Source organism: Podarcis erhardii, assembly GCF_964252035.2.
Source record: "Podarcis erhardii genome assembly, chromosome: 2".
In the NCBI taxonomy this organism is placed as follows: Eukaryota; Metazoa; Chordata; class Lepidosauria; order Squamata; family Lacertidae; genus Podarcis; species Podarcis erhardii.
This window is the reverse complement of record NC_138498.1, coordinates 119,235,669-119,248,025: the sequence shown is the minus strand read 5'-3', so window position 1 is coordinate 119,248,025 and position 12,357 is coordinate 119,235,669. Positions and strand designations below refer to the sequence as shown.

The 12,357-nt window shown below is 48.9% G+C and overlaps 1 protein-coding gene across 2 annotated transcripts; it reads left to right on the top strand.

The window, feature by feature from the left end:
- The first annotated feature begins 2,501 nt into the window (after positions 1–2,501).
- LOC309336768 (uncharacterized protein) lies at positions 2,502–11,819 on the top strand. Of its 2 annotated transcripts, none has more exons than XM_081853067.1 (6): positions 2,502–2,618; positions 4,151–4,964; positions 5,912–6,035; positions 7,723–8,562; positions 9,987–10,186; positions 11,503–11,819. In XM_081853067.1, exons 2-5 carry the CDS (start codon positions 4,221–4,223, stop codon positions 10,070–10,072), a joined length of 1,794 nt encoding a protein of 597 aa, XP_081709193.1. In that variant the 5' UTR covers positions 2,502–2,618; positions 4,151–4,220; the 3' UTR covers positions 10,073–10,186; positions 11,503–11,819. The 2 variants fall into 2 exon arrangements, with proteins under 2 accessions (XP_081709193.1, XP_081709192.1); XM_081853066.1 differs by having other exon boundaries at positions 7,720–8,562.
- Positions 11,820–12,357: the final 538 nt, after the last annotated feature.

Here is a 12,357-nt window from a genome sequence, read left to right as displayed (position 1 = left end):
CCGGGTCGTGTGGCCAGCATGACTAAACCGCTTCTGGTACCCCAGACCTTCTGATCAGCAAACCCAAGAGGCTCAGTGGAAGGCAGCTATGCGCACCACTATACCACCAACGCAACCCAAGAGGCTCAGTGGTTTAGGCCACAGCGCCACCCACGTCCCAAGGATCTAAGTTTACCTCCAAGGATCTAAGTTTACCCTCACACAAAAATCATCAGCTAACCCATGGTGGTTAATATGGTGTATATAGAGGGGGTTTGCCGCAGAGCACAACAGGGAAAGCCACCAAAGTGTACTCACTAATGGTTCCTCGCCATCCTGGAGAAATGGGAGAAGTAGGGTACCACAGGGTTCGGTCCTGCGCGTGTTACACTTAGATACCCAGCTTGACTCAAGAATACCCTGCCATTTTAACAGTCTTAATGTGGTTACCACATAAGCACAGACCTGCAGTGATTCAGATAAAGCGTCCAGACCTCCATTGCCAAATTTAAGTCCAGAAATCTAGGCTGGGCTATTGTGACTCAGCAACTGGAGCAAGGGAGGCAAAAGGGTGTGCAAGTACTGGGGCTGGAGATGCCTTATCCCAAGTTACATAGTCCTCTAACGAAAGATTAGCTATCTGGTCAACTGATCCAGACTTGTTACTGGGAAAGATGTCATTATTAGCGAAAGCATGCTTTGCAAAAAATGTGCCTTAGGAGAAATCTGCACTACAATGGTGACAGATTTTCAGGAGCTCCTTCCTTTTACTGTGGAGCGGCAATTTGGATAACTAAATTTAAGACTGCAGAAATGAGGCAGAGAAAACTGAAACCCCATGCCTAATGGGTTTCTCACCCATACGTGCTCCCTCATCCCCCCCCCCCCCACTTTTTCTTCTCTCTGCACTCCACTGCAAATCAACAGCAGTGATCAGAGGAGAAAAGACCACTGGGAGGAGTGCAGAGAAGAGAAACACCATGGCATCTGCAGCAGCGCAACTGGACGCCGTCACCTTCCCTGGTTGCAACAAAACATGTCTCTCCTGCAAGCTCCCAACAGTTCGACTTCACCCTCAAAGATGTACTTCTCCATTGTTTTCCAAGACTGGCAGGTGCCAATCAATATTTACCTCATAATGCCAAAGTAGGCTTCTGCGCTTTTTACAGCTAGAAACATTTATGCATCATCAAACCAGAAGCATATAGACATTTATGCAACATTAAACCACAAGCATCCCTAATTAAAACGCGGAATGAAACAATCCCAGTTAATCATCCAGATATAAAGATCCACAATAATTTAAATATACAATGAAGCAACCCCCTATAAACCTTAGCATGTAAGCGTCCACAATTATAACAACACAAGAAAGCAATCCTGCATGCATGCTCAAAATCCACAGTACATCAATTTCATTAAAATACAAGCAGCTGTAACTGAAATAAGTAATTAGACGATCCCATTAAACAAGAAAAATGCACGGGCGGCAGGCAGGTTGCCACCTTCCCCCTTGGCAAGGTTGCTCTGCCTTTGGAAGCCTCGATTCAAGAGGATGTGGAGAAGCTTCACCGGTTGAATCATAGAATCATAGAATCCTAGAGTTGGAAGAGACCACAAGGGCCATCGAGTCCAACCCCCTGCCAAGCAGGAAACACCATCAGAGCACTCCTGACATAGGAGACTCCACCACACTCCTGGGCAGCAAATGAGACTCCACCACACTCCTGGGCAGCAAATTCCACTGTCAAACAGCTCTTACTGTCAGGAAGTTCTTCCTAATGTTTAGGTGGAATCTTCTTTCTTGTAGTTTGGAACCATTGCTCCGTGTCCACTTCTCTGGAGCAGCAGAAAACAACCTTTCTCCCTCCTCTATGTGACATCCTTTTATATATTTGAACATGGCTATCATATCACCCCTTAACCTCCTCTTCTCCAGGCTAAACATGCCCAGCTCCCTTAGCCGTTCCTCATAAGGCATCGTTTCCAGGCCTTTGACCATTTTGGTTGCCCTCCTCTGGACACGTTCCAGTTTGTCCTCCTTGAACTGGGGTGCCCAGAACTGGACACAGTACTCCAGGTGAGGTCTGACCAGAGCAGAATACAGTGGCACTATTCCTTCCCTTGATCTAGATGCTATACTCCTATTGATGCAGCCCAGAATTGCATTGGCTTTTTTAGCTGCCGCGTCACACTGTTGGCTCATGTCAAGTTTGTGGTCAACCAAGACTCCTAGATCCTTTTCACATGTACTGCTCTCAAGCCAGGTGTCACCCATCTTGTATTGGTGGCAGCTAATGAGTTAATGGCAGCTAATGAGGCTGGTGGCAGCTAATGAGTTAATGAGCCGCTGCCGTGCTAAGAATGAATGAATGAAAATCTGCCCTCCTCCGCCTCCTGCTTTCGTTGTTTAAATCCCTTCTCTCCCTCTGGAGCCCAAACCAGGCAGGTTACACTTCTCACTTTCCCGGTGTTGGTGGCGGGGAAAGTCAACCCCAAAGGGTTAAAAGCCAAGAGATACCGTCTTCCTAGAGAGGCAATGAGTCCTCCCAGCTCCCTGGGATGGTCCTGAGATGGCTTTTTGAATTTCCTTTTGCTGCAGAAAACAAGAGAGGAGAGCAGGATCCAGCCTGGAAAAGGTATTGGGCGATGGGTGGAGGGATTTGCAAGATCGATGTTTAATAAGATCTCCCATCACCACTTTCCTCTGTCTCTCCGGTTGCAAAAGCTGCCTGGTGACCTCAGGAGGGTCGCACTCTGCACTGCTTTTGGGAGGGAAGACCTTTCGCAAACGTTCATTTCGTTCCCTCTTTTCCTCTGTGTGTGTAAAGCGTAAATCCCTGCTAAAGTTGCCTGTCTGGAGATGCCTCCTTCTGATATAGAAACGCGCACAGCAAAATCACGGCGGGTGGGGGGGGGGTGATGGAAGGTGGTGGTCTCTCTCCAAGAGAAGCTGCCTTATGCAGGGCATAGCATCATAGAACTGTAGACCTGGAAGGGTCCCAGGGTCATCTAGTCCAACCCCCCTGTGATGCAGGAATCTCAGCGAAAGCATCCATGACAGATGGCCCTCCAACCTCGGCTTAAAAGCCTCCAAGGAAGGAACAGACCTCCCTTTGGAGTCTGTTCCACAGCTGTTACAGTCAGAAAGTTTTTTTCCTGATGTTTAGTCGGAATCTCCTTCCTTGCAACTTGAAGCCATTGGTTTCGGGTCCTACCCTCCAGAGCAGGAGAAAACAAGCTTGCTGCATCTTCCATGGGGCAGCCCTTGAGATATTTGATGATGGCTATCCTATCTCCTCTCAGTCTCCTCTTTTCCAAGCCTGAACTGTACCTCATAGGGCTTAGTTTCCAGACCCTTGATCATCTTGGTTGCCCTCCTCTGCAGACCTTCCAGCTTGTCAATGTCCTTCGTAAATTGTGGTGCCCAGAACCGGACACAGTATTCCAGGTGTGGTCTGACCAAGGCAGAATAGAGCATAGCTGTCAACGTTTCCCTTTTTTTAAGGGAAATTCCCTTATTCCAAATAGGATTCCTCGCAAGAAAAGGGAAAAATTGACAGCTATGGAATAGAGCGAGACTAGACTTCTGTTAATGCAGCTTAGAATAACATGGGCATTTTTTTTGCTGCTGTGTCACATGTTAAGCTTTGGTCAATCAAGACCCCTAGATCCTTTTCACATGTACTGCTAGTAAGCCTGGTGTCCCCTCATCCTATATATACAGTGGTACCTCTGGTTGCGAACGGGATCCGTTCCGGAGGCCAGTTCACAACATGAGCAGAACGCAACCCGCGTCTGCGCGTGTCGTGATTCGCTGCTTCTGCGCATGCGCATGGTGTCATTTTGCGCATCTGCACATGCGTAAGTGGCAAAACCCAGAAGTAACCCTTTCCGGTACTTCTGGGTCACCGCAGAACACAACCTGAAGCAAACATAACATGAGGTATGACTGCATTTGTGCATCTAGTTCATCCTGCCTAAGTGGACAACCTTACATTTCTCCCTACTGAAATTCATTTTCTTAGCTCGGGCCCAGTTCTCCAATCTGTTAAGCTCATTGTGAATTCTAATTCTGTCTTCTGCGGCATTAGCTACCCCTCCAAGTTTGTTGTCAGTCTTTTATTTGTGCTCATTTTCTCTCGTGACCCCCCCCCCCTTTTTCCCTCAGCCGACCACTGGAATTTATTCTGAAATTTTCCACTCGGTTTTTGTTCGCTCTTCCGTGAACCCTCTCAAATATGAAAAGGGGGGATCAGACCCCCACAGGACTAACATCGGGAGAGGCGGGATCTCCAGGAGCAGCGAAAGCCCCTCATGTCCTCCAAGCTGGGAACATCCGAGAATTCCTGAGACGGATGCCGGGGGATCAGATCAAACAAGAGCCAAGCGAGAGCTCCCTTGAGCTCTGGGAAGTCCAGTGGCAGGAGTTCCTGAAGACGGTGGAGTCTCCTCATCCGGACTGGGGCATCCCAGCCTTTCCAGAGAAGTCCTCGCCGTGGGACGACGCCAAGGGCTTCCTGGCTTCCTTTGAGCAGGTGGCCCAAGCCTGCCGGTGGCCCCGGGAGGAGTGGGTGGCCCGACTCCTGCCGGCCCTCAGCGGGGAAGCCGAGCGGGCCTTCCGCAGGCTCCAGGCCCAAGACAGAGAAGATTATGGGAAAGTGAAGACGGCCATCTTGCGAGGGGACGCCATGAGCCGGGAGAAGATCCGCCAGCATTTCCGGCACTTCTGCTACCAGGAGGCCGAGGGGCCGAGAGGGGCCTACGTCCGGCTGCAGGAACTCTGCTGCCAGTGGCTGAAATTTGAAAGGCACTCCAAGGAGCAGATCCTGGAGCTGCTGATCCTGGAGCAGCTCTTGACCATCCTGCCAGCCCACATCCAAAGCTGGGTCAGGGAGTGTGGGCCGGAGACCTGCTCCCAGGCGGTGGCCCTGGCCGAGGACTTCCTGTTGAGGCAGGAAGTGGCCCAGAGCCAAGAAAGCCAGGTGAGGCCATATGGCCACCTTTTCCTTCTTTATTTTTAATAATATTTTTTACTAGGGCTTATTAGGGTTAAACCACAGAGCCTAGGGCTTGCCGATCAGAAGGTCGGCGGTTCGAATCCCCATGACAGGGTGAGCTCCCGTTGCTCGGTCCCTGCTCCTGCCCACCTAGCAGTTTGAAAGCACATCAAAGTGCAAGTAGATAAATAGGTACCACTCCGGCGGGAAGGTAAATGGCGTTTCCACGCGCTGCTCTGATTTACCAGAAGCGGCTTAATCATGCTGGCCACATGACCCGGAAGCTGTACGCCGGCTCCCTCGGCCAATAAAGCGAGATGAGCGCCGTGAAAAGCAGATTATGCTATTTTTTTGAAAGAGGGTAGTAGTGGTTGAAATAAAGCCTCTAATCGGCAAGCGATCGGGGAGGGAGATAAGGGACGCTAGAGATAAAGGAGGCTGCCTGGGAGAGGGGAGGTAAAAGCCCATGGATCCTCAGGATTTTTGCATTGAGTCACCCCAAATTCACCATCAGATCACATAGCATGTACATGGCTACAGCCTGTACCAAAAAAATCACGTACCCACTGTTTCATGGGGCCGCTATGGCACAAAAGTGTGGTTACAAAGCACAGATCCACATGGATCCTCAGGTTTTTTGCATTGGGCTACCCCAAACTCACTGTCAAATCACGTCTGTGGCCACAGCATGAATCACAAAAATCATACATTCACTGTTTCATTCGGAATATATTTTTTCTTGTTTTCCTCCTCTAAAAACTAGGTGCGTCTTATGGTCTGGTGCGTCTTATGGAGTGAAAAATACGAGACCTTATATGGATTTATCTCGTATATGAATTTGCTGATGAGAACTGAGGGACTTGCTCAGACCAAAATCTTCTGCTGAGCATATCTCAGTTCTGCCTTGACCAGGTTCCTCTCTGCTTTTTCAGGTGACGTTTGAAGAGGTGGCTGGGAGCTCCTCCGAGGAAGGCCGGGGTCCGTCCCTGAACAAGCAGGGGCTTCTCTGCATCGACACCAAGCAGGAAGATGACAAGGGAGAAGCTGGCCTGCTGGGTATGGGTATGAAGCAAGTGCCTTTTGTGCATGAGTTTCTCTTATTTGTTGAATTTTGTTTTTATTAGTTGTACAGTGGTACCTCTGGATATGAACGGGATCCGTTCCGGAGTCCTGTTTGCATCCAGAAGTGAACGCAGCATGCGCAGGTCGCAATTTGCCGCTTCCGCGCATGCGCGTAACATCGTTTTGAGCATCTGCGCATGTGCGAGCGGCGAAAATCGGAAGTAACATGTTCCGTTACTTCCAGGTCGCCGCAGAGCGCAACCCAAAAGCGCTTAACCTGAAGCACATTTAACCTGAGGTATGACTGTAGTATCAGTCTCTTCAGCCCCAGCAGGCGCTGCAACCTTGCAAGAGTTTGACTTCAACCCCAAAGGCCCACTCCTCCACTGATTCCCAGATGCCAAAACCAAAATTATTATTATTATTATTATTATTATCAGTGTAAGCATATTAGTGGCTAGAGAGTTAGACTGACTGACCTGTAATGAAAGGCATCACCTTGTTAAATATACAGTGGTGCCCCGCAAGACGAACGCCTCGCAAGACAAAAAACTCGCTAGATGAAAGAGTTTTCCGTTTTCAAGGTGCTTCGCAAGACGAATTTCCCTATGGGCTTGCTTTGCAAGACGAAAAGCCGCTAAGCCGCTAATAGCTGCTAATAGCCGCTAAGCCGCTAATAGCCGTGCTTCGCAAGACGAAAAAACTGTTAGACGAAGAGACTCGCGGAACGAATTAATTTTGTCTTGCGAGGCACCACTGTACAGTCATACCTTGGAAGTCGAACAGAATCCATTCCAGAAATCTGTTCGACTTCCAAAACATTCGGAAAACAAAGCGTGGCTTCTGATTAGCTGCAGGAAGCTCCTGCAGCCAATCGGAAGCTGTGCCAGACATTTGGCTTCTGAAAATCGTTTGAAAACTGGAACACTCACTTCTGGTTTCTGATTGTTCGGGAGCCAAAACGTACGAGTTCCAAGGCGTTCGGCAACCAAGGTACGACTGTACTGCATAATAATAATAATAATAATAATAATAAGAAGAAGCCTGGAGAAGAGGAGGTTAAGGGGTGATATGATAGCCATGTTCAAATATATAAAAGGATGTCACATAGAGGAGGGAGAAAGGTTGTTTTCTGCTGCTCCAGAGAAGCGGACACGGAGCAATGGTTCCAAACTACAAGAAAGAAGATTCCACCTAAACATTAGGAAGAACTTCCTGACAGTAAGAGCTGTTCGACAGTGGAATTTGCTGCCAAGGTGTGTGGTGGAGTCTCCTTCTTTGGAGGTCTTTAAGCAGAGGCTTGACAACCATATGTCAGGAGTGCTCTGATGGTGTTTCCTGCTTGGCAGGGGGTTGGACTCGATGGCCCTTGTGGTCTCTTCCAACTCTATGATTCTATGATTCTATGATTCTAATAGTAATAATAATAATTTATACCCCGTCCATCTGGCTGGGCTTCCCCAGCCACTCTGGGCAGCTTCCAACAAAATATTAAAATACAGTAATGCATAACACATTAAAAACTTCCCTAAACAGGGCTGTCCTAAAGTTGCACCCAAGGTCTTTGAAAAGAATGTGCTTTTTTCCTCTATCAAATAAGCGCGTTCCCCCTCTGTTTCCAAGTCTCGTTTCTCTCAAAGCTCTGAGTGTATTTAGGATTCTCTTCTCCTTTCTCCAGCAGCCAAAGGTTGGGTCACCATCTGCAACGGGGAAGACTACGCGGCGGAAGACTCTGAGGCAGAATGTCCGCACGGGACATCGGTGTGGAAAACGGAGGAGAGCTTTTCCGAGTGTTGTGCGCAAGAAAATGCCTCAGGGCGCCAGGGAAGAGCAGACGGCTGTCAGAAAAAGCTGATGGCAGAGGAAGTTGATGGATTGGGTTGCCTGACCCCCACGGAAACCCCAGCTGCAGTCCCGGTAGGAATCGACACCAACCGGAAACGGACTGCCTACAGTTCTTACGGCCGGAACGCCATCCTCCCAACGAGAACCCGGATGGGGGTGAAGCCGGTAAAATGCCAAGTCTGTGGGAAGTATTTCCTCTGCAGCGCAAAGCTCCTCGTCCATCAAAGGACCCACGCTGGGGAGAAACCCTACAAGCGCCCGTATTTCTGTGGTGCCCAGCACATGGGCTCCACCAGTGAACCCGGCCAACCCCCCGTCCTCCACAAGATGGTTCCCTCCCGCATCCGTGGCCAGCGGTGGGAAGGGAAGGAAGTTGTGGCCTTGCTGAGCAGCATCAAAGCGAGTCCCGCCCTGGCCCTTCTGATGAGTAGCAGCTCCCAGAGGGGGCACCAACACTGGGAGAGGATCAGGGACCAGCTCCAGGCTCAGGGCTTCGTCAGGAACATCGACCAGCTCCGATCGAAGTGGAAACAGCTGAAGACGGACTTTTTTGCAGCCGGGCGGCCTGCCGCGGAAGGGAGGGAGAAGCCTGCGGTCATCCCCCCGTATTTCAACCGGATGCGGGCCGTGTGGGACGCAGCGGGACGCCCCCCCTTCAAGGACCGTCACCTGCCGGGTAAGTGGGAGGGTGCCAGCAGCAGGCGTCAGTGATGTTAACTCCTCGGTCCAGTATATCTGAAGGAGCGTCTCCTCCCCCATCGTTCTGCCCGGACACTGAGGTCCAGCTCCGAGGGCCTTCTGGCGGTTCCCTCACTGCGAGAGGCCAAGTTACAGGGAACCAGGCAGAGGGCCTTCTCGGTAGTGGCGCCCGCCCTGTGGAACGCCCTCCCACCAGATGTCAAAGCAATAAACAACTACCTGACATTCAGAAGACATCTGAAGGCAGCCCTGTTCAGGGAAGTTTTTAATATGTGACATTTTAGTGTATTTTTCATCTTTGTTGGAAGCCGCCCAGAGTGGCTGGGGAAACCCAGCCAGATGGGCGGGGTACAAATAATAAATTATTATTATTATTATTATTATTATTATTATTATTATTATTATTATTATACTCAAAGAAACAATCAGCTCCAGAGGCCAGGCCTAGTGAGCACGGCAACACAGATCCCGGTAGGTCTTGCCCCAATGAGGCAGTTGTGAGAGCTGAAGGTCCCCATCTCCTCTCCCAAGCAGTCTGAGACTTCATTGCCTTGTCTGTCTCTGCTCTGCCCTCTCCTGGTTCTGGGAGACCAGTGGGGAGGGGAGTAATAATATAATAATAATTTATTATTTATACCCAGCCCATCTAGCTGGGTTTCCCCAGCCACTCTGGGCGGCTTCCAACAAAATATTAAAAACACGCTAAAACATCAAACATAAAAAACTTCACTAAAGAGGGCTGCCTTCGGATGTCCTCTAAAAGTCAGAGAGTTGTTTATTTCTTTGATATTTAAAAATAAATATTTTAAAAAGATTAAAAATAAATTAAAATGTCACACATAAAAAACTTCCCTGAACAGGGCTGCCTTCAGATGTCTTCTAAATGTCAGGTAGTTGTTCATCTCTTTGACATCTGATGGGAGGGCGTTCCACAGGGCGGGCGCCACTACCGAGAAGGCCCTCCGCCTGGTTCCCTGTATCCTCACTTCTCACAGTGAGGGAACCGCCAGAAGGTCCTCGGAGCCAGACCTCAGAGTCCGGGCAGAACAATGGGGGTGGAGACGCTCCTTCAGGTATACTGGGCCAAGGCTGAGTTTACCCATTTGCTGGGTAATGTTGAGCATCGATTCCACCAGTACGTTAATAGTGACTGAGCATGCCCAGTGGGCACAGAATGTTGAGCGTCCGTTGGCAAAGAGGCGGAATGGAGTACTGAAGGAGGGCGTGGCTGGCTGAACACCACAACCAGAGCACTCCATTCCGGTGGTAACATTTTCTCATGCTTCCCTGCTTGGCTCTTCACAATGGGGGTCGTGGCAAGGGCCCAGCTCCGTGTATCTCAGTGACAGCGAGAGGTCATGGTCCGCAGTGAAACGGCCTTCTCCCTCTGTCCCCTTTCAGCTTCCTACCGAGCCCGGAGGCGTGAGCTGGAGAGATGTGAGGAAGATGACGAGGACGACGTGGAGGTACAAGGCCCCTCCTGCTAACAGATGAGGGGGACACCTGGAATCGAGGAAAAACAAGCCTTCTGTGAGGTCCTATGAACCAGTAGCCAAGCACCAGAACCAGGAGGGGCACCGCTGGGAACTCGAGTGGCCCATGTAAGAATAACGGAACAGCGTTCACTCGCAATTGTCTAGTCTGTTTTTAGCACTTAATGCTGCTTAGCTGATAAGGCTGACAACAACCCTGAGGGGTAGGCCAGTAATTATTGTTATTCATATAATTTGGACCTTTTTTTATTCCTTAATGTGCTTAAGAGAGCCAATGTGGTGTAGTGGTTAAGAGCGGTAGTCTCGTAATCTGGGGAACCGGGTTCGAGTCTCCGCTCCTCCACATGCAGCTGCTGGGTGACCTTGGGCCAGTCACACTTCTCTGAAGTCTCTCAGCCCCACTCACCTCACAGAGTGTTTGTTGTGGGGGAGGAAGGGAAAGGAGAATGTTAGCCGCTTTGAGACTCTTTCGCGTAGTGATACAGCGGGATGTCAGATCCAAACTCCTCTTCTTCTTCTTCTTCTTCTTCTTCTTCTTCTTCTTCTTCTTTTTCTTCTTCTTCTTCTTCTTCTTCTTCTTCTTCTTCTTCATATTACATAGCAGACATCAACCCTGAGAGGCCAGTAAGATATAACACATTTTATTTTATTTTAGTCTAGTCTAGTCTAGTCTAGTCTAGTCTAGTCTAGTCTAGTCTAGTCTAGTCTATTCCAAGCTTCTCAGCTTGACAACATCATAGAATCATAGAGTTGGAAGAGACCACAAGGGCCATCGAGTCCAACCCCCTGCCAAGCAGGAAACACCATCAGAGCACTCCTGACATATGGTTGTCAAGCCTCTGCTTAAAGACCTCCAAAGAAGGAGACTCCACCACACTCCTTGGCAGCAAATTCCACTGTCGAACAGCTCTTACTGTCAGGAAGTTCTTCCTAATGTTTAGGTGGAATCTTCTTTCTTGTAGTTTGGAACCATTGCTCCGTGTCTGCTTCTCTGGAGCAGCAGAAAACAACCTTTCTCCCTCCTCTATGTGACACCCTTTTATATATTTGAACATGGCTATCATATCACCCCTTAACCTCCTCTTATCATGTGAGGCAGGACAGTAATTCGGAGCTCTAATTTAGAGCTTTAAAAAACTACCTAATAGGCTTAATGATATTTAACTAGTCATCCTGACAACGGTCAGGAGAGATAAGCCAATAAGTATTGTTGATTTTTCCAGGGAACTTTGGGAATTGTAGCTCTGTGAGGGGAGTAGGGGTCTTTCCTTATGACTCTCAGCACCTGTAAGGAAACTGCAGCTCCCAGAATCCATGACTGTTTAAAGTGGTACCATAGTGTGTGGTTGTGAACGGATTTTTATCCTAACCCTCTTCTTTCCTGTCGTCTCGGTTATTTACTTCTCTTTCCCTCGCCTCAACAGTTGACCAGTTGGTGGTCCTTGAAATCGGGGGTTTCAAGAGGCAGGTGACTTCGTCTCCTGAGAAGATGAGGAGAGACTAACAAAGTGTCACCCTCCTTCTGTCTCTCCTGAAACAGACTACAGCCACCTCCATCCCTGGCAGAGACCATCGCTGAGAAGGAAGATGACCCCTTCCTGATTTCTCCCACCCCAGGCTCTCTCCTCAAAAATGGCTCACTCCAAGGCACCGACTCTCTTGCTTTTCCCATTTGACTATCAATTCCACATTACATTAACGAGGGAAGGGGAGAGAATTAAAAGTTGGTGGTTTTGAATAAGCTTTTGTGCTCTCGTTTCTTCCGTTTGTTTGAAACTAAAATTGTATCCAAGTTAGGGTTGCCATATTTCTAGAAGACACAAAAGTTCCTGATTTTATTTTCTTTTTTGGAAAAAGAAACTCAAAGTTCTTGACCTTTTTATATTTAGGAAACTTCTTCAGCTTTTTTTTAGACAATCAGCCTTGAAATCCCACACATTTTGCCGGTTCTCTCCCTGGATGGCGACCCTAACCCAAGCTGACGAAAGAACTTGTGGTTCTATCCCTTTCACAAATCGTTCATGTTCAGGGCAGCTTCGGAAAGGTTTGCATTCCTTAACTCAACTTCATTATCAGGTGCGGAGTCTGGCTCTGCCTCAAGATCTGGGGCAGGGAACCTCGGACAGCAACTTTCCCACCATACATTTAAGGTCCCCTGGTGCCACTTCCATCACCATGGCTTCCCCCAAGGAATCATGGGAACTGTAGTTTGTTACGGGTTCTGAGAGCTGTTTGGAGAACCCTGTTCCCCTCACAGAACTACGGTTCCCAGAGTTCCC

Coding starts and splice junctions, on each gene's coding strand:
- LOC309336768 (XM_081853066.1), top strand. CDS start 4,221: ATGAAAAGGGGGGATCAGACCCCCACAGGACTAACATCGGGAGAGGCG. Junction 6,036..7,719: donor GGGAGAAGCTGGCCTGCTGG/GTATGGGTATGA, acceptor TCCTTTCTCCAG/CAGCCAAAGGTTGGGTCACC. Junction 8,563..9,986: donor CAAGGACCGTCACCTGCCGG/GTAAGTGGGAGG, acceptor GTCCCCTTTCAG/CTTCCTACCGAGCCCGGAGG.